The 22,681-nt window shown below is 42.4% G+C and overlaps 1 protein-coding gene across 4 annotated transcripts in view; it reads right to left on the bottom strand.

Annotated features, from left to right (window-relative positions):
• Cpa6 (carboxypeptidase A6) overlaps positions 1 to 22,681 on the bottom strand; it is a 341,877-nt gene that overhangs the window by 226,830 nt on the left and 92,366 nt on the right. For 3 of the 4 annotated variants that reach the window (XM_005066753.3, XM_040741440.1, XM_040741441.1), the window contains one exon: positions 4,054 to 4,129. In XM_005066753.3, coding sequence (XP_005066810.1) covers positions 4,054 to 4,129 — 76 coding nt within the window. Of the gene's footprint in view, positions 1 to 4,053; positions 4,130 to 4,577; positions 4,598 to 22,681 lie in introns of those variants that run through there. The other variant, XM_040741442.1, reaches the window with a different exon arrangement.

Raw genomic sequence — 22,681 nt, 5'->3', positions numbered from 1 at the left:
TCGTGGCTTGATTTAAGTCATGGTTATGGTCTTAATTAACAATTTAATTGGCTGGGGCTTTCTCAAGCCATTTCTCTGGGGGCACGGTTTTCTGTTTAACTTTCTTGTTTCAACTCTTCAGCAAAACTATAAAATTTAATTAGGAAAGCAAGCAGCTTGGTAATGGCAGCCCTATGTCTAATTGGCTGTGTTGACCGTACGTCCTCAGATTCCACTCAGTATTGTATGCACATTTTGCTTTTGATCATGTTTCAGATAAGGCATTGTGAATTTACAGCCTAAGCATGCCAGTGAATCGCTTTTCACTTTTCCTAAGAGGCTTGGGTACAGACGGTGAAATCAGGAAAATTAACTTAGAGCCATCACATAGGAAAATGAGAGCCAAAGGGCAGGATGTGGCTGGTTACTGTACTATAAGTCTGTTTTCCATTGCTGTGGAATAAATTGACATCAGCTTAGCTGTTTAAAACAAAGCCAGCCTATTATCTCCCAGTCCTGCAGATCAGTGGTCCAGGCTCAGCTGGCTGGGTTCTCCTCAGGGTCTCAAAGAGCGAAAATCAAAGTATTCAGGGATGTGCTGCGGTGCATTCCCATCTGGGCCTCAGGGTCCTGTGATCTGTAGGAGCGTGTCCATTTCAAGGTTACTCGTCAGCTAGGGTTCATTCTCATATGCCAGAGGCCACTATCATTGTCATTCCTGGTCACATAACTCCTAAGAATGGTTCTCACCATAGCAGTTTGTGAACTGCTTTCTTTGAGAAGATGAGGAATGTTCCTCCGACCTCTTCCTCTGTGAACTCCTGGCTTCTCAAAGTTCCTCTGATTTTCTCAGGCCTGCCCCTGTGGTCTCCATTCTATTATATAATGTAACAACAACACGGGGATGACCATCCCTTCATATTCACAGGGAACTAGTCTGCAGGGCAGAAACAGAAGGGTATAGAGACTTGGGGTCATTAGATTCTGTCAGCTCTATATTATTCTAGGAGAAAGGGACAATACTCCTCTTGTCAGCTCCCCCCTTTTCTCCCAAGGGCACTGTACAAGTACAAGGAAGCCATTTGCTGTGACTCTGATTCTGGCCTATGAGCTTCACAGGGCAGAAAATGACAAGAAGTGAATTCTTTCTTCCCTGCAGACTGCCTTCTCAAGCTGGCTGGAATTTCTGCTCTCCACTGGGTGAGAGGATCACTTGGTGAATTAATTCAAATTTAAAATGACATCAAGGTAGAAGGATTCTTCTAGGTAGAAGATCAAAACCCGACACCTAGAATTCCAGTTTAGGAAGACTACTTCACCGAGAACAGAAATGAAGCAGGGTGCAGAAGAGGCTCACCAGAGCCATCCGACATGTTGTCGTTTGGAGGGCCTGTTTGCATAGCTTTGCCAGGGCTGGCATCTGGGAACTTAGATTTCCAGATGTCTCCTAGCACTGCCACAGACAAGAGGGACTCACGTGCCTATGCTGCTTGTGCAAACAACATGGTTTGTGCCAAATACCTGGCTTTCTTCTGGGAATCTGGGGTTTGGGTATGTGTTAGAAAGAGCATGGTGTAATCAGATCCCCATGAGAATGATAAGCACCAAGTCTCGAGAGAGCCTCCTTGGCACCCCTTTGCAGATGTGGGAAGCAGGCATGTTCTGTGTGATGCCACTAAGATCGCTGGGAGCCTGTGCCTGGGTTCCCCTGGTGTGGCTCATGCACTGTTCCCCTCTGCTGACTCTGCCTTCTCTCTTTCCCCAGTGCGCATTGCAGCATGAATGGGCATTCATGATGACTAGCACGAGGCCTCATGTCTGTCACTGAGTCCCTGACATCATTCCTCCTTCCTGCTCTTTCCACCCATCTTTTAACTGTCTCCTATGTTCCTGTAGCTCCAAGACATTTTCTCCATGGCTGACTACTTTCCTCACTAAATGGAAGCATTTTTTAAAGGAATGTTTCTCTGTAATGGTTGTATATACATTTCCTCTGAGATTGAAGTATTCTACCCTATAGGAAAAGGCTTGAAGCCAGAAGGTAAACTTCTCAAAATAGCCTCAGGAAGTCCCCCAAACTGACCAGATTTATTAGACTCCTCCCTCCAAGAGTAAGCAATAAATATCTCTGAAAGTCACTCTTAGACAAACCAAGCTGCAAAGAAGACTCTGAGAGAAGACTTGCTACCTGGAAGAAGCAGAAACCAGCCAAGCTTGCAGGGAGAGGTTTAGAACTGACGCTCTTGGAAAGGGCACTCTCTAGCCTGTTGATCTGCCTGCAGGCTGTGTAGTGTGCTCCAGGTTCCCAGCTTTTCTGTGAGCTATTACCTGTGCCGGGGTGCACTTGGTGACGCAGCTCTCTTTGAGTCATTTTTTGCTCCTGTAAGTAACCCCTCGCCCATACTCATGTGAGCAACCCCAACAGAGCTCATTGGTTCACCAAGATGGACTTTGGTGGTACCCATATCTTGGTCTGCCATGTGCTTCCTGTGTGTGGGGTGAGTCAATGTACATGCTGCATCTCCCCAGGGAAAGTCTTGTCACACAATTACCACTCATGTAAACATGCGTAGTACATGTATGTGGCAATCTGACTGTTCGATATATTTTTGCTTATTTATGAAATAATTGTATCACTTTTGACAATGGCAAGTGACCATTACCAAAAGTGACAAAAATGGAGAGAACCCTTTGTTTCAAAGCAATTGCATCACTTTTGATAGCAGCAAGTGACCATTGTCGAAGTGACAAAATGAAGAAAACCCTTTGTTTCTGTGTTTGATTCAGAAAGGCTGTTCCCTCAAACAGGAGGCAAAGTGATTTCACTCTTCCCATGCTGTATTTCAACATGGCAGGCTGGAAAAGGAAAGGTCTACTTGAATTTTCTTTGCTTCTTTGCAATGCTTAGTTAGCTCCCTGGTGGGATGTTGGGAAGTGTCTGGTTATTACAGTGGAGAACATTGTGAGGCAGAGACAGTCCTGACCTACCATAGGGTTAGTGCCAGCACTACAAGGCGAGGGCCCTGGAGGGAAAGTGTCAGGGAAGGTCCAGTGAGTGTTTCTGGGTTAAAAATTAGCACGAGTTGCTGCAGGCCACAAGGTACCATTACTTGTGTTGGGGTCAGAAAGCAGGGAGAAGAAAGGAGGTCAGTGACTTCCGAGTTCATAGCAGAGTCTGTTGCAGATAAATGCAATATTTACAAGGAAGATGTCAAATACAAGAGCCAACCAGCAGGGGATATCAAAGGCCGGGTGACTACAAATCACCCACCCAGAAGCCATTGGTGGACTCTCTCCCACATCTTCTAACGCCTTCATCACAGAGGACTGAGCCCCCACCCCCTAGAGGAAAGCAAAGCTTACTGTCCCAGGTTAATGATGAATGAGGCCCAGCCGGCAATCTGCTTTGCTGTCTTTTAGAATGAAGCCCCATACACCATGTTTCCTGGACCAGCCTATTTCAGTCAGCATGGGGTGGGGGGAATTAGTAGCCAGACTTGCCATCTTAAGTTTTTAGTTGAAGCTGATAATGGTAAGCAGTGACAAAATGATGACTCTCCCTCCAAATCTACACAACTGACCAGAGAGTGAATGAGCAATACCTTCAGCCTTTGCTGAGAAAAACCTTGAAACACAGAAATGTTAACAACCGACCGCCGAGTTTCATCTTCCTTAAAAGTTTAATCCAAAGAAGGTAGGGATGATTTAGGAAGATTTCAAAAGGGAAAGGTGGAGTTCTGAAAACTGTCAGATAAGTTCACAACCCCGAAGAAAACACTGACCATTTACCACTTCTAGAATATTCCAGATGCCCACTGGGAATACAACAGTGAACAAAACCTCTCAGGAAGTGTCCATTCCACCTGGCAGCCGGGTAACCAGTGAAGTAGTAAATAAACAGTGTGCTGCCTCATCTGCATTCCCCCCTCCTTCCCGTGCTCTCCCACGCTGTCTCTTTACCTGCTTCCTCAGGCCAAGCATTCTAACTATTCAACCCCAGTGAGCAGAGTCAAATCACAAGTAACAGCCCCAGGCTTGAGCATAGGACCAGCTTATGAGCTCATGCTCCATTACCTGGAGTCGGCGGTAGATGTTCTTGAATGCAAACACTTCCTCTTCAGTTCTGGGTGTGAGTCTTATCACCTTATCACTACAAAAGAGGGGAGAAGGCCAGAATTACTATTTAAGGGTAAAGACCAACATCATCTTCCTTCCTTCCTTCCTTCCTTCCTTCCTTCCTTCCTTCCTTCCTTCCTTCCTTCCTTCCTTCCTTCCTTCCTTCCTTCTCTCCCTCTCCCTCCCTCCCTCCCTCCCTTCCTTTCCTTTTCTTCAGAACAAAGAAGAGTTTACATTGCTAATGGTGTGGCAGGCATGAGCATAGCAAGAAATGACTGCTAGTCTTTGCTGTCTTTTTTAAACCCTTTTAAGAAACGTTCTGTGCTTTTAATAAGAGCACTACAGCTTTTCATTGAACCTTAAGTATTTGAACCAGCTGTTGGTATTCTCTGTTTGGATCCAGTCTCTTTTCCTAGTCCGAATCATCTTTCGTATTTCATCAAGGAGTGGAGGATATAGACTCACATATATCATGCTTTTACCTTTTAGAATGGCAGTTTCCAAGATGAGGTAAGGCTAATGTGGAAGGCACCAACCCCAGGGTGACAGTTTTTAGGTCTGTGTGCTCACTTCTAATCCTTTAGCCGCGCCATTTCCAATGACCTCATCCCATCTTCTTCTGGTGTATGAATGAAAAGCCTTCCTGGCTTGCTGACAGTAACCTCTTGCATTTTGAGCAGCCTTACTCTAATGCAGTTTTATGCTTTCTTTCTTTTCTTTTTTCCCCCCCAAAACCGTAGCAAACAACCTCTCAGAATCAATGTCAGGAAATCCATATGAAGGAACGCAGAAGGAAAAACTGTCAAGTCTTGTCTAAAGCAATGCTAAATGTAACCTCGGGAATGTAAGCAGGAGAGCATTGCTTTCATCACTGGCACAGATGCCTCTGACCTTTGTTTTTCTGGATTCATCAGACCCTGGCCTCTCCCACCTGACCCAATACTAATCTTGGCAGCAATAGGCAACTCAGCTGGCTGCCGTGGCTTTTCTGATGGATGGATCACCTGACAGCTTGCTGAGAAACAGCTCCATCTGGGGCCCTGTCAGCTCCTCCAGCGCGCAGAGGAAGCAATCTGTAGCTGTTTTACAGCCACAGGGAGGGGTTTTTAAAAAGATGGATAATTCAACCTGGCAAGTGGTTCTTCTTCGGAGAGTACAGGGGATAAAGAGCCCACCACCCCTGGGATTATTTAACTCTGAAAATGGAAGCTCAAACTCAGCATTGCCAATTTTATAACAAAATGGTCACTTTATCCAAGCCTTTATAAATTCGCAGGCATGATTGCAGAAATGTATTTACTGCTACTTGCTCCTCAAAGAACAGAAAGCAGAGGCTGCTACACAGGGGAGGCAGCAGAACGTAGGCCCTTCCTTTCGCAAACCAGTAATATGTGTGGACGGAATAATCAGTAACCCAAATCCACCAAGAGCTCTTTCTTTAGCAGGGATATCCACATGGCCCCAAATGTCCCTGTTTCTTTCACCAAACAAAAAGCTTATTCTTCCTGGATCTGACAGCCAGTGTTTTTCTGAAGCAGGAGCCATAATTTGGTACTGTAAACAGGGAGGTTTTGGTATTAAGTTTAGAGAAAAACACAGCTGGGTATAACGATCCAAGATGACCCCAAGTTTTCCTTTTCATATGTGAAAGTTAGATAATAATCCAGTGTCAGACCTCACTTCCAATTTGTTTGAAACAGGAGAGTCCACACAGGCTGGCTGATCACTGGACTTCTGTGGGTTCTCCTGCCTCTCTCTCATCTTCCTGAGGGGCACTGGGACAGGACTAAGAAATCAAGTGTAGCTTTCTGCAGTGTCTCAACTATTTCTCCTGTGGGTCACAGTCCACCCTAGCAGGGAAATGTTGGTGACAGGAGCTCGAAGCATCTGGCTGCATTGATCTGTATAGTCAGAAGGCAGAGTGTGATCAGTGTAGGTGCTCTGGGGGTTCCTCCTTTCCATAGTCTATGGCTCAAGCCTAGGGAATGGTGCCACCCATGTTTATGGTGGATCTCTCTTCCTCAATGAATCTAATCAACATAATTCCCTGCACATACCCAGAGGCTTGTCTCCTAGGTGATGATAGTGGTTACCTTGATACAATGGTAAATAACCATTACATGTGGGTTCTGGTGATCCAAACTCAAGTCCTCACACTTGTACAGCAAGTAATTGACTCGCTGAACTATCTCCCCAGTCCTGATAGATTCTCTTTATAATCCATGAATTTATAGGTGATGATACTGTTAAGAGCTTTGGATTAGAGATCAGTGAATCAGGCAACTGAATATGGGTTAAAGTTGGAGAGATCACTGGGCAAGTAGGCACTCGTGCATGTTTGTCAACCAGATACTTATTTCTAACTCAGCGAGTCTATGTAGAGTTGTCTGAAGGACAGCATGCTAGCGTGTGTGTGTGTGTGTGTGTGTGTGTGTGTGTGTGTGTGTGTGTGTGTGTGTGTGTGTGTGTGTGTGGTGCTGGGACTGAACCCAGGGTCTTGTATATTCTAGACAAACACTCTACTGCAGGGCTACTTTCTCAGGTCAGTTTGAGGAAGTAGCACAGAATGAGCAAGATATTTCATACGTCCCCTGTTCTTCACAGAAGTCCTAGCCCCTAGCTTCCTATTTGGGCCTGTTATAAGAATCTAAGTGTTGGCCTCCCAGTCCTGTTTCCATGGTCCAGCCTCCTAGAACCATGTGACACCAGGGTTATGTTTCAAGTCTAATTTTGCTTTGTTCTCAAGTACTTGGCCTCTAGGAGTTTCTTCTTCCCATAAAATAATTTTTCTACTAAATCAGTGACAGGGTGGTAAAAACATAGGCTCCAAAGTCAAGTGGTCATGCTAGTATGTGTGACCTTGGACAAGATTTTTAACCTTCGTCCCTCACTTTTTCCATCTGAAGACTTGGGATTCTGACACTAAATCCAAGAATTATCCACTGCACTGAGTGACTATAATGTATTTAGAGCAAGGGCTATTTGTTTGATATGATTTTGATTTTGAATTTGCTGCATTTTTTCCCTTGGAGTGTTCCTGACTATACTGAGTCCTCTGTGTTCCTTGGTTTTCTCGCTCATTGAACAAAAAATACAATGTAATTCTCTTCAAAGGATGCTGTTTATGTAGACCTGTCTTCCTTAAGTGGTCGGTTGATCGGTATATTTTAACTCCTTTCTTCCAGGCACCCACCTAACATGAAGTCTACATTAACACTGCTGGTGGAAGATAAGGTAGGACAGAGAGAGAGAGAGTGTGTGTGTGTATGTTCACTCTCTAGGAAAAGGATGGCTGCTGAGCTAGTCAGATCCTATCTTCAGGAGTTTTCACTTGAGAAATAACATCAGTTAATTTCAAGAGCACCAGACACAGAGGTCTCGTATTTTTTTTGTACTAAATTTCTGTCATCTGATGTATCTTGACATCTTTGCAAACCTTACAAGCGCACCAGCATCAAAACACATACTTCACTAAATTTTCTCATGTCTTTCTTCAGGTTATAGGCCTCATCTTCTCTGGTAGTCCTCTTTGCTTAGGTGGAGAAGCGGGGTAGGGTTTCATTCTAATATGTCCTCTGGCTATTTCTAAATCCCCTTGACCAGAATGTTTAAACATTTAGAGCCAACAAGTTCTAGTTCTTAAACCAGGGGAAACACCAATGTCTTACTGCATAGCAATTTTGCAAGAATTGTTTCATAAGATTATATTAAGTGCCAGGCCCAGGGTGTGCCAGGGTACCAGTGTTTTTGATTATGCATTCCTCCTCTCAGTGGGATAGGTCTGGGAAAAGCCCCACATTCTACGATTGTGAAGCATCACACGTGTTATCACTACTAGGAGGATAACATTCTTGTCTTTTAATTTGAAGCTTATTTGCTATTCTCTCAGACAGCAATTCAGCATATGCGGTATAAATGTCAACTCATCCCATCATTTCTAACAACAGAGACTGGGGGCATTGGGCAGTGTATAATGAAAAGGGAAAATTACTTCAGAGAAAATCCTGTAGAGATTTTGCTATTGACTTAAGCCGCATGTTCAGCTTTCCTATATTACAGAAACTACAACCTGATTAGTTGTAGTAAAGGGTTTCTGGGCTGCCTTTCACAAGGGATCCGAAGAGATGACTGTAATGGAATTCTGGGTGCCTTTCAAGACTCAGTCCCCCTGCTCAAGGTCCTGCTCAGACACTCACATTCTCCCTTGTCAGGACTGAGTGGTTAGGTTAATTCCTCACTGTGTCAGCACTAAGAGGTGGAGCTAAACGGAGGGTATGAGTAAATCATGGGCATGGAGCCCCCATTAATGGATGGATGTTTTCTCTTGGGAATGGGTCAACTAGTGTAGGAGTTATACCTCCTTTTATTTTCTACATGTGTCTGCTTGTTCTGCGTTTTCGCAGTGAAGGGAACAGCGATAAGTCCTTGCCAGACACTGAGCCTATGTTGGTACCTGATCTTGAATTTTGAGCCCCCAGAACTATGAACTAAATATATCTCTTTTGTTCACCAATATCCCACTCTCAGGTATTGGGATAGAGCACCAGAAAGCAGATGAGGACACAGATCCTGAGTAGTTCCTAGGGATTTTGGTTAATCTGGGGATGGGCATGCATTATAAATTAGCCTAATCAGACAGAAAGTACAGATGAGTGGGAGTGGGAGACATTCATTTTCTTGTTAAGCATAAACAAGGAAGTGTGTCACCCTGGTTGCTACTATCACCCTGTAAGCATGAAGGCAAAAGCCTGCGGTGAAGCAGCTCACTGTCCCCTCACTGCACTGTGGATGACTGAATCTAGGGACAGAGAACATCTGGGTCTGCAATGGTCTAATCAACTCTACCCACTTTTTAAATTTTAAATAGCTTGCTTCACATGTCAATCCCAATTCCCTCTCCCTCCCCTCCTCCCGCACCCCCCCAACATCCCCCCCCCAGCCTCCTACCCTATCACCACTTCCTTCCACATAGGGGATATCTAGAGTCTGTCATTTCACTCAGAGCAGGGTCCAGGCACTCCCCTAAGAGTCCAGGCTGAGAGAGCATCCCTCTTTGTGTTATGGACACACGAAGTCCGTTTGTATGCCAGGGATAAACACTGATCCAATGCCCAGGGCCCCATAGGTTGCCCAGGCCTCCTCACTGACTCTCACACTCAGGGAGTCTGGATAAGTCCCATGCTGGCCTCCCAGCTGTTGGTCTGGGCTCCAAGAGCTCTCGCCCTGTTTAGATCAGCTGTTTCTGCTGGTTTTGCCCGCCCATTCTTTGCCAATTTGCTCCTCTCTCTCTGTCACTGGGTTCCACGGGTTCAGTTCAATGTTTAACTTGTTTTGTTGCTAAATATTGTATTATGTGATATAAATGTCCTTATTACATAGGCCAGTTTAAGCCTGATTTTTTTTCACTGCTAACCAAGTGCATTCTGCATAATGACAATATTTTTACTTAGTTTGACTATCTTTAGAGAAATGAGGAAAGAAGCGAGCAGAATTGGTTTTTCACAGGTGGGACTATACATATTGACATTTTTAATTTCTTGCCTAAGTACTCCTCTCGAAAACATGCCTTTAATTTGGGCAGCACCTTAAGTTGTGTATGTTTCCAGGAAGAAATATTTGGGGTGTCCCTGTGCTAAGATTCATTTCATAGTCGCATGGCAAACAAGACAGTTAAAATATTTGCCAAACTTTTGAAAGCTTTTATCTCACAGAAGAGTTACCAGCAGCATGTTCACTGACTTAAAAATCCTCATCCCTAAGTATTAAAAACAATTCAATTCATTGGATAATTCCATGCAGGAAAAAATGGCCATTCCCTTGCACAGTTCATGCTAGGGTACTTGGCTCTGAGAGCTGAATTTCCTTTGTTGAGAGACTGGTCTTGCTGTTCATGAAAAATTTCATTAAAAGGCAGTAAATAAGGGACAACCCAGCCGAGTAGGCTCGGGGAGCTAAATGGATTCTCTCTCTTTTGCTTATGGTTTATAGTTACGATATAAAGCACTCAACACATGAGAAATCACCCTGTGGCAGTTTGCTTAGGACATGAAGATTTAGACTTTGCTTTTAGATTAAAGTTAGGCAGAAGTGATGACTATGTTTTTTGCAGTTATTTTAACAACACAGAGAAAGAAAAATGCACAATCTTCAAAAGACTCACTGGTGTACTTTATCACAGAAATTTTTAAATGGCTACATGTCTACCATGATATCTTATATGTTATAAACAAAAATCATTTGCTGGATTAAATAGAAATTGATTTTTTTGTAAGACACATCTTCTCAATACCTTGAGTTTGGTTTCCATTGACTGCTTTGAAAGAATTTCTTTTTCTCTTATTGTCACACAACACAGGAAAAGAAGCAGTAAGGGGTAATCCTGCCACTAAGTTAAATTCTTTAAGAGTACGATATTGTCTTTATTATGTCTGTAAGACTTGCTTAACATTTTGTCAAATCAGGATATGGTCCTTTCTTTCAGTATTTTGTGGATTTAAAAACAAGACTTAAACAGAGAAAAACATAGAGAACAAGCCATTCATCTTCACTGCTCATGCAGCAGTGATCCCATTCAAGAGAAGAAAGAGTAATACAGGAAGTGCTTCCAAAGTAGGTATTTTAGTTGTCTGCTTAAGACATAAATCATACTCTCCATTATTATTGTACATGATATATATGTAGTGTAAGGCATTAGGAAGTCAATGTGTCATACATTACATGGATAAACTATATAAATGATTTAACTGGAATGATGAGAGAAGACTATACAGATGAATCTTGATATTTACAATAAAAAGACTTGGGGTCCAGTGGACTGACAGTTGTTGGCATTTGTTTTTAGTGGATTTGAAATGGGAATCAGCATAAGATTTACTTAGAAATCCATCAGCTAGCATACTCTCTTGCCAATATAAAGCACTTAGCAGTGTTGACATGCGTGGGTGCATGTATGTGTGTGTGTGTGTGTGTGTGTGTGTGCATCTGTGTGTACATTCACATGTGAGTGTGCTTTATGTCTTTTAACTTGGCAAGTAGGTAATAGAATAAGGGAAATCCTAAAAAGCCCCAAATTGTGTGCTTAGTTTCCTTGTGGCCAGTGGTTAGTCTGATTGGCTGGTGTCTTGACAGTCCCTGATGCTCTAGTGTATAAGAAGATAGGAACTCACAGGCGAGACTCCCACATAAAGCCCAAGGTTAGTAATTTCAGTGAAGAAATGGCTAAACAAAATGGTCTATTAAAGGAAAAACTGGAGCAGCTTGTCTGTGTTAAATTTGGCTATGAAGAGAGTCAAATGTCTTAGTGAGGGTTATTATTGCTGTCATGAAACACAATGACCAAAAACAAGTTGAGGAGGAGAGGGTTTATTTGACTTACATTTCCATTTTGTAATCATTGAAGGAAATCAGGACAGGAACTCAAACAGGGCAGGAACCTGGAGCCAGGAGCTAATGCAGAGGCCATGGAAGGGTGCTGCTTACTGGCCTGCTCCCCATGTCTTGCTCAACTTGCTCTTTTTTGTAGCGCTCAAGACTACCTGCCCAGGGGTAACCCCCATCGATCACTAATTAAGAAAATGCCCTACAGACAAATCTCATGAGGGCATTTTCTCATTTGAAGTTCCTTTCATATGACTCTAGCTTATGCCAAGTTGACGTAAGACAAGCCAGCATAGTGGAAATACAGTCAACAATGAGAATTTATGACCACAAGTTAGCCCTTTAGTAGGGCTAATAATGAAACTCAAACTACTTGTGTGGTTTGAACATCTCCAACCAAACATCTGTGTCAAAGTATTCTTTTGAGTGGAAAATCCCCATGTGGCCCATTTGTTCACACCCTGCCCCCCATGTGGGAGACATTGATTCTCTTAGCTTCAGAGTGATAGCTACTAATGAATCATACATGGGGAATTGTAAGTAGTGGTTTCAGTTAAAATGAGATGCTTCACCTGAGATGGAAGACCACATGGCAATTTATTCATTCACATGGACCCAGCTCGAGAGAGGAGCCATGTTGGCTGCAACCAGTAAAACCCTAGAGGTGGCCCTTCCCATGCATGTTTCAGCCCATATCCCACCACAGCATCCCTTGTATGATAAACAGCGATAGGACTAAGACCTTTTCCTGCAGGGCTTCCATCTTCTCTAGTATGATTTCTCCTTGTCTCCATATCTTCCCCTTGGTGGTGGTGGGATGGCATCAGGGTCTCTGTCATGCAGGAACAACTAAGATCAACCCTCAGTTTGTTCTTCCCCTTAAGAATGTAACTTTCCTTTGATTTAATTTTAAACAGACTTTCAGCTGAGCTTGCCTTGCATCTCAGAGATGACTTTGGATGTAGACATTAGAGCAATGCTGGGACAGTTAGAATCATCTGACTCTTAGGGTATACAGGCTTCATATTGGGAGATGTCCTTTTAGCATGGGGGACCAGGAGCAGCACACCATAGTTTAGACCTTCAATGTCTCCCTGAAGCCCCTGGTGTTAAATCTTAATCTCTACCTCTTTGGAAGTGATGACTTTAAGAGATGGGTCCTAGGGGGTGACCTTCAGTGTTTGAGGGTCATGGCTTTAAAGGGAAAAGGAGAGGCCAGACCATAACTCTTTTTCCTTTTTCTTTTCCTAGCCACAAGGTGAGCAGAATTTTGCACTTCCATAGTGATATGCTGCCCTGCCTCCAGCTCAAAGCATCAGGGCCAAAACCTCAGCTGAAGCAGACACTTTTCTTTATAAGTCAAGTATCCGAATATGTTGTTATAGTAGGAGGAAGACAATTGACACAGACGGAAAAGCCTGTAAAACTGATTCATACCACTGAGTGAGGGGTGGAGTTATAATAACTTATACTCAAGGGTACACTTCCTTTACTTATTAAAGTTAAGAGTCAAACAAGAGTTTGCTGCACATGTATTCTAAGAATAAACTTCTGGCAGAGTTTTATATACAGTTTGACTGTGCATCTTAGATTTCAAGTAAGGTAGTAGATGGGCTTTGAATGGGCTATGAGTTATCACAGGTTTGAATGGGAAGATGAAGGCAGCTTTCCTGAGAGATAGTAAGTCAGACTTTGTAATGGTTCCACAGTCAAGTTTGCCTTTAGCCAACTGGGTGACATGGTACATGGTACCCCAAGTGAACACTATCACTATCTCTTGCACCAAGATTATATTCGTCTGACTTTTCATCATTGTAACAGATACCTGAGAAAAACAGGTATACATTTCAGTCTGCGGTTTGCTGGATCCATCACTTTGGGCCTGAAGCAAGGCAGGGAGGCAGAGGATGGTACACCTTACGGATCCTGCTCCCATAACCTATACTTTCCAACTATACCTTATCTTAGTTACACCTGATAGGGTTGTCCTTATGTACATATGTTTCTCTTACTGGGTAATGAATAAAGCACTGTTTGGCTAGTGGCCAGGCAGGAAGGATAGGCAATGCTACCAGATGAAGAGAATACTGGGAAGTGAAGGCAGAGAGGAGTTGTCCTGTGAGCCGGGGAAGAGAGGACTCGTGTCAGGCATTCTCCAGTAATGATAAGACCATGAATAAATACATAGGCTAGTAGTTATGGGTTAATAATTAAGACAGAGCTAGCCAATAAGAAGCCCAAGCTATCAGCCAACAGTTTCATAATCAATGTAGCATCTGTGTGTTTATTTGGGGCTCAAGAGCCATAGGACCAGACGGGCAAGGACCTCATCTGTATTAATTGATAGAAGGTAACTAAAAATATCAACTTGAAGTAGATTTTGTTTTGGCCCATGATTTCAGAGGTTTAAGTTCTTGTTTTTGTGTTGATCTACCCCAGCCAGCAAGGCTAAGTATCTGTAAATCAATGGAAATGCCAATGATGTGAATGGGGTGATCAGGGGACTTGAGGTTTTTGAGTTCAAGTATAGTACAAACAAAGTGCTTCTCATTTTTATCATTAAACCAAGCAAAATATGAAGTGACATTCACAGTTACCTTAAGCAAATACAAGTACAGAGGAGGAATACACCATGTATTATGTCTTATCTTCTATGGCCATGTCAAAGAGCCAAGGATATCCCTATACCTTTCCCACAAGGATATGATGGACATGCTAGGGCAGTTCCTTCCTGTCCTTGCTTTTGAGTATAACTACTTATCATGTCCATAATTTCTTTCTAGAAGGATACCTTATGGGGAGAATATTCTGCACTCTGCCCCATCTGTAGTTCATAGTAAGTGTACAGTTTTCTTGCATAGGCTCCCACAGTTTTGCTTGCTCCATTGTGGAAGATTGTGATAAGGCAGGACACTGGGGCAGGGACATGCATGGAAGGGGGTTGCTTACTCCATAGCAGTCCGGAACCAGCAAGATATAATCAGGAGGATCCAGGACAGGATATAGTCTTTAAAGACTTTCTCAGTCCAGGCCCTCCCTCCAAATGTTTCAATTACTTCATTAATCTTGAATCTATCAATGAATTAAACCATGGATTAGCTAGAACCCTTATCCATTTAAACTATTTTACTCTAGAAATGCCCTTACAAAAATTCTCACAGGCATGTTTTTTTAATCTCATTGGCATCTTTAAATCTAATCAAGTTGGCAATAAATATTAACCATTACAAATCTAACTCATGTAAATGTAACATTCAACAGTTCCTCTTCAACCGTATTTAATCTCAAATTAAACCAATGACAAGGTCATAATCTCACATGGCATAAACCTTGTATATTACAAAAACACATCCTTTCCCTCTAAAGCCTTAACAATTCTAACACTGCTCCACAGTTCAATCCTGAGGTCTTTTTCTGAAACTCAAGAGAAAATCTTAGATAAAAGCTCTTGTGAATTAAAAAATAAAAGGTGAGATCAATGAGAGAGGTCAGTCAGTGCAGGGGTTACAGAAACCTGGAAACTTGAGTTTTATTCCTAGAACCCATCTAAAGGTAAAAGAGGACAATCAATTATATAGAGTTGTCCTTTGACCTCCATATGTGTGCTGTAGCATGTATATCCCCAATATCTCCCACATGCATGAAATAAATAAGCCATATACTTGCAATATGCAGTCTGGGGCAGAGAACACATTGTATTTCAAACGAGAGAAATTTGACAACAATAAGGGGGGATCATTATTAAAGCAAAACCAAAATCCATAAGAGAAAACTTTAAAACTTTCAGATCTTTGCCTGGTCTCTGGGGCAATGGTGATATGAACATGAGTTTCAAAGTGTTTGGGCACCCATCCATACCACTGCCTTCTCGGGTCCAGACCACATGTCTTCTTTCCTGGAGTGTCTCCTTTGCTACCTCTTGCTTTCCTCTGCAACATTACATAGTCCTTATACCACGAGCTTTACTACAATAGCTTCACAGATGGTCTTTTTAGGAGTTCCCCATGGTAATTCTGATTCTTGCTACCAGGCCTTTCAGGCTGTCCTTTGAAATCTGGATAAAAGTCCTCTACCACCCCTAATTCTTACATTCTGCACGTTTGCAAAAGCAGTACCACGTGGATGATGCCAATGTGTGCTACCAGCTTGAGCAAGAGGAAGACCCCTTCAGACTATGGTTGCCATAGCCTCTGAATGCCTGGGTGGCTAAGGTTTGGAAAACACTTACTTGAGTGATCCTATGCAATCAGGCAATATCAGTGGCCTACTCAGCATAAGAAACTCTTTTTAATGCTTTACACATTTACACTAATGCTCCTTGAGATGGACAGGCTCTTGTGATTCCTGAAGTGTCTCAAAAGTAGGTCAATTATTGTTGCAATGTTAAATCCCTAACTCCTTAAAATGATGTTCATCTATTCATTCACCATGATCTCCTTGCCCTCATCTCCAAGTCTTCTCCTTTTCTCGCCAACCTTTCCAACTCTCCCCACTATCTACTTTTCACTAACAATTCTCACTATAAATCTGGCTAAAAGCATCCAGCTGCAACAGCCACAGTGATGACTGCTTTTCTGGTAACACTGCTCTGGGTTGAACTTTGCATTACTGTGACTGAAACCTGAGAGAAACAACTTCAAGCAAGGAAGGTTTATTTTGAATCCTCATGGTTTCAGAAGTGTCAGTCCATGGTTGAGTGGATCTATGGCTGTGGCCCTGAAGCAAGGCAGAAAACCAAGGTGCTGGGAAGGTATAACAAAAACTGTTTATCCCTTGGTAGCCAGGAGGCAGAGAAATGTAGAATGACCAGGGTCTCAAAGTGTACTTCAAGGACTCTTCCACAGTTCTTCTAACAAGGTCTCATACTTCTACCACTCTCCAATAATGTATTCAAATTATGAGTATGTAGATCAAACCATTTGTTAGTTCAGAGTTCTCTTGGACTAATTGCTTCTGGAAACACTCTCACAAACATACCCAGAAACATTAAAACTGCAAAGGCATCTTTCAATATAATCAAGATGATAAGGTTTACCATCACACAAAGATTTTGATTAAAATTATATTCTAAATTAATGTGACAACACCCCTTTGTCAAATCATATTGCATTGGAATGGATGGCACCTGCAATATTTCATTTTTCTCAAGTGTAGAGATGATATCAAGCTAAACAAAAATGGATATGGCATTTACTCTTTCTCAGACTTCTTTGAGGGAGAAATTGAGAGATTACTTCTTTAGCTGACTAGTCTGGTTTCTGATTCTTCCTCCAACCAAGCACACTTTTCCCCAGGGCTGTCAGGAGGAGATGGTAGTAGGGAGGGAGGAAAATATTCCTGCTGAAGGCAGGAAATGGCCTATTACAGAATACAAAAAATTGTCCTTTAGCAGGTCATCAGGAAGTCGTAGTCTGCTTTTGTATAATCATCTGGTTGAAATGTCAGCAAGGGCTCAGATAGTGTGTACATAATCCAACACTGTTTCAGAGGGCAACTAGAGCTATGTATGTGAGAAGTGAGAAGCTGTGTGGGTAACTTGAATGTGAGGTGCTCTTACAAAGTGAATGGCCAAGGAAGGGTCTTCTAAATCAACTTTTGAATTAAAACTTGGATGACAAAGAGCCAGTGGGTAAGGTTTGAGGAGAAATTGTTCTGAGTAGACAAAGGCCAATTACAGCTTCTGTATGGGAACTTCCTGGGTCTTTCTGAGGAGAACAGGACAGACAGTCCCTGTGTCTAGAGCTGGGAAGGGAGGTGTTGGCATCTGAGGCAACATAATCAAATGGTGGAAACCTGGACTGTCATGTAGTTTGATGAATATACTTAGTGCCAGACATCTCTTAGAGCATTCTAGTCTGGAACATGGTATATGATTTCTAATTTTAAAGGCTCATTTGGATATAGTGGGCAGAGAATGAATTATAGAGAACTGGAAGAGAAAGAGAGAAGTATAGTGGCCAGTTAGAAAATGGTTGGCACAGGCTAGAAGCAGCTTTCCTGAAGAAGTGGAGGGAGTGAGACCAAGGGCCTGTTTGCAGTAAAGCTGAGATTACTTACTGATGAATTAATAGAGTGGACAGAATTTCAGGGAGACAAGTGTGATCCCATAGGACTTCTGCTTTGACTGACCACGATGGAGTAGATTGGAACCAGCTTTGGTAGAAAGCATTGGACTCCTTTTCCTTTTTGAAAAGGTTAACTTTGCAGTGCTATCAGATATCACATGGTGATTTTAAGTACTCACTTGGATATGCAAGTTTAGGGCTTCACCAGAAACTATAGTGGGAGAAATCCATTTAAGAGTCATCAACATAGCTAGAACTTAAAACCATGATACTCATTTCATTACAATTTTATATGCTATTATACAGGCTGTAGAAAAATGCATGAAATTCAGTGATTCTATTAGATAAACTATCATAGAAATTATATGTCAGTGCTGGTTAGGTTGTGGAGTAAAGGGAATACTCCACTGCTAGTAGGAGTGCAAACTTGTACAGCCACTATGGAAATCAATATGGTGGGTTCTCAGAAAATTGGAAATTGACTTACCTCAAAACCCAGCTATATCAGTGCAGTGTTGGGCATATACCCAAAGGGCATTCCATCCTATCACAAGGACACTTGCTCAATTGTGTTCATAGCAGCTTTATTCATAATAGTCAGAAACTGCAAACAACCTAGATGTCAGTCATCCAAAGAATTAGTAAAAAATATGGTACACTTACACAATAGAGTATTATTCAGCTGTTAAAAAAAGGATATCATGAAATTTGCAGGCAAATGGATGGAACTGGAAAAAATCATCCCGAGGCAACACAGACCCAGAAAAACAAGCATGGTATGTAATCATAAGTGGATATTAGCTCTTAAGTAAAAGATAATCATGTTGCAATCCACAGAGCCAGAGGCTAACGAACAAGAAGGGCTCAAGGGGGGATGCATGGTTCTCTCTGGGAAGGGGAAATAGATTTTGTAGGTGGACTGGGTGCAGGTAGGGATGGAAATAGGAGGGGATCAGGCACAGGGGATGGAAAGTATGGGGAGAGAAAACTGGGATTGGGAAGTACTTTCAGGGAGTGATGTGGAAACCCAGTACAGTGGAAACTCCCTGGAATCTATGAGGGTAACACTAGTGAGGACTCTAGTAATGGGGTATATGGAGCCTGAATGACCATCTTTCTTAATCAGGCAAGGCTTACAGTGGTGGTCTTGGGACACCAACCCAGCCTCAATTGACCTATAATTTGTTCTGCCTGCAAGGTATGCTGGGGATATGCTGGGGTAATGATGGCATAGAACTTGTGAAAGTGGTCAACCCATGCTGGTGCAACTTGAGGCCCACACCATGAGAAGGAGCCCATGTCTGACACTGCCTATGGCTAGGAACCAGAGGCTGGACACCCCAGAGACCTAGGATAGAACCAAACATGACTGGTGGTGGTGGGGGGGGGGGAGGGAGTGAGTGAGTGAGAGTTAAACGATTCCTAATGAAATTCTGCTATACAATGATCAGCAGACAGGCCTCATCCAGCAACTGATAGAAACAGATGCACAGATCCACAGCCAAACATTAGGGAGAGCTCTGGGGGACCAAAGAAGAGGGGTTGAGGACAACAGGAGAACATGACCCACAGAATCAACTAAGCAGGGCTCATAGGGCTCACAGAGACTGAAGTGACAATCAGGGAGCCTGCATAGGTCTAAGCTTGGTCCTCTGTATATACATTATGATGGAGTAGCTGGGTATTCTTGTGGAACTTCTAACAGTGGGAGTGGGGGGGTGTGTCTCTGATTCTTTAACTGCTCTTGGGACCCTTTACCTACTTATGAGGCTGCCTTGTCCCACCCTGACATGAGGTTTTGTGCCTAGTCTTATTGTATCCTGTTAGGCCATGTTTGGCTGATATCCCTGGGATGCCTGCTCTTTTCTGAAGGGAAGCTGAGGAAGAGTGGATCCAGACAGAGGGGATGTTGGGGGTGGGAGGGAGGGGAAACTGTGATTAGAATGTATTGCATGAGAGAAGACTAAATAAGAAAAAAATAAAAAGAAAGTGTATGTCTGACTCTTATTCTGTTTCTTATTCTTTATTCTGTTAAAAATGATATTTAATTTAAAATATTTTGATGTACATGTACATGTATATGTACATGTATATGCATATGTCTGCGTGTGGCTTTGTGCACCTTACAGGAGAACACTGGATCCCCTAGAACTGGAGCGAAAGGCTGTTGTGTGCCATTTCTCAGTTTGGCACCACACTTCTTCTTTCCTTTCTCACCCAGGTCTAAACCGGAAGCTGAGCCAACAGAGCCCAAGCCATATGGGCATGCTTCTTATAGGAGCCTGGCCAGAAGAGTAGGGAAGGTAACACCAGCAGCCCAGGAAGCTGACTAGGGGCAGCTTCGCTGATGAGAGAAATGGAGTTTTACACACACACACACACACACACACACACACACACACAAGGCCTTAGTTTTGCTAGGGATTTACATAATTTTATTAAGAAATTTCATGTGACATTTTGTTTTCTCGACTTCTTAGATGTGGAATAAAATTGAGCAGCCACAGAGCTGTATGGCAGCTTTGTGTGAAGCCACAGGTCAAAGTGCAAAGGGAACCGTTTGTTAACCACAAAAGAAGGTTAGAAGAGAGCAGGCAAAAGCATCTTGGCCTAAGTACTGCCATTTTGACTTCAGACTCCATTTGACCTGATTTTTATACTTAAATACTTGTTTCAGGTGACACTGGGGTCACAGTTCAGCTCCTGAGTCTGTTCTGCCACCCGGATTGATGACTCCACTCCTCTCCCCCTTCTTTTGTGCTGTCCTGCACTAAATCTTGCATTGTGGTGACCTCTTGTGTCTGTCTGGGTTGATTCAGAGCTTTGAACCACAGCAGGTTGATGGAAATGATTATAATAACTAGGGTTGTTACCTGTGAAACTGGAAAAACAAACAAAGGCTTGTTTATATTCTTATCCAGTGTGCCCCTCAGTTTGGGGATTTTTCTTTTTCAATGGTTTTAATTTTGTTTGTGAAGTCTCTCTCTCTCTCTCTCTCTCTCTCTCTCTCTCACACACACACACACACACACTTTACAGGTATTGTATATATACACATTCATGTATGAAGGATCTTTTCAGGTTTGTAGTTGATTATGTTTGCCTCTTGGTGGATGTACAATCAACACAGAGACAAAATTGGGAATGTAGACATTATTTTTCAGATATTTTTCAGAGATAATAGCATAAAATTTTAATAGTTATAGACTTCTGTATTTTTCTGTGTATAAAATCTGTAGGATGCCATCAAAGATGTTTAGAGTTTATTTCAAATCACATTAGAAACATCTGACTACAATGTAGTTTTTTCTGTTTTTGAAAAAAAAGATAATTAGGCTTATAACAATGAATCAAATTAAACTGTCTGCAAGGAACTCATCTAGTTGTAATGTTTGATTTATTTACTTTAATTTTAACAATAGCAAATTATAACAACACTCAATAGTTTTTAGTTTAACACTCTTCAACCTTTTTGAAAATACTTTCTGTGTATTATCTTATTGGATCTATTCCAGATGTTAATAATTGGATAAATTTGTTGATGGTATATTTGAGTTTCCCCTCAACTACCAATTGGTTATGTTTAGACTTTTTGACAATTCATACATATGTACAATACATTGTAATTATATTTAACCTGAGTTACTCTACCCCATCTACTCCTGCTGGCCTCTTTCTTCACAACTCTCTACCTCATTTCTTCCTCCCTCCCCCAACCCATTGACTTCAGTAAGGGTTGCTTGTGTTAACAAGGCTATGGGCTTTTTTTCTGGAGCTTGAGCAACGGTTTTCAAGGATTTGGTTAACTAATGAAACAGTTACCTACCTATGTAGGACAGCACTGAGCTTGTGCTGAACTAACTTTGTCCTGATTTACTTAGTATCTCAGAAGGATGACATAGTCTAAGTTTGTTCAAAATTGCTTATTATGCTGACAAACAATGGCTAGCCAGATCCATCATCTGCAGCCCTTCAATTCAGAAAGCTCTAGGACCCTACCATCTTGAAGGTTAGGCTCAGCCTGACACAAAGCTCTGTGGACAGAAACTGTAGTGAATGCCAGAAACACTTGGTGAGGAAGAGTGGCAAAATGAGGAATCTACGGGTGTGGGGGAGGCCCAGTACCACCTGGAGGGAGATGATGAGAAGACGAGAAAAGACAGCAATCTTCAGACCTGGGTGCTGGGCTTGGGCTCACTGTTCTCCCTGTGTGCTCCGGAACCAGAGAAGGTCCTGAAACAAGTGGTCCTTTCTTTATCCTTCATCGTTTTCACTTATATTCACTTTGGGACTGTGTGCATGTGGCTGCTGACTTTTACTTGTGAGCCCTATGAATCAAAAGACTAGCTGAGTTTCTCTACAATTTTCTTATTCCTTTGTTCCTTCTACAGAGAAGGTGTCCCCTACTGTTACAAAATGGGTTCATATGGCTCAATACTCATATCTGAAAATTGTATTATCCAAGAGAAGGAAGGATGTTTTTTTCAGGTTCATTCTCCTTGAATCACCGTGTTAGGAGCCCATTCTTGAAGCAATCACTATATTAGGATAATGCTACATGCTGATTGGCTTGTGTCTGGATGCTCACTCCTGTATTGTAGGAGGGGAGATGGTGTCAATAGGAAGAATACACCATAACAATCAATTGCTTCTCAGGGTGAGGGGAATTGGAACCAACTGGTTATTTTCATGTATGTAAATAACACATGCCTCACCAGTGCTTGCTCCAATTGCTCTAATCATCTTCCCCAAGTTGCACAGAATTTTCGGGGATGTGCTGGGGTAGATTTGGTGGGCTTTAACATAGAAGGGTGACAACCCCCAAGGTGGTTGTGGGATCTAATCTTGTCAAGCTTCTACAGAGTCAAGCCTTCTGGAACCGTGTTTCACAGTAGTTCAGGAGTAAGTTTAATTAGGCCGTCTAAAATTAACCACTCAGAACCTGAAAAGTCAAAGAATTATTGTCAGTTGTGTTCAAGGTGAAAATGAAAAGCCTCTCCCTTTCTCTGCTTCTCCAAATGGAATTTCTGTGAAGTCCAGTAGGCGCAGGAGGCCTTAAAGGTCTTTCCTTTTCCTTATCTTCTTCAGGTGACACTTTTGCTGCCTTTTGTCTATACAGCTGTGGTTTTAACATATGTAATGTG

Source organism: Mesocricetus auratus, unplaced genomic scaffold (genome assembly GCF_017639785.1).
Source record: "Mesocricetus auratus isolate SY011 unplaced genomic scaffold, BCM_Maur_2.0 Super-Scaffold_6730, whole genome shotgun sequence".
NCBI classification, from domain to species: domain Eukaryota; kingdom Metazoa; phylum Chordata; class Mammalia; order Rodentia; family Cricetidae; genus Mesocricetus; species Mesocricetus auratus.
The sequence above is the reverse complement of the archived record's forward strand: the minus strand, read 5'-3'. Positions and strand labels throughout refer to the sequence as shown.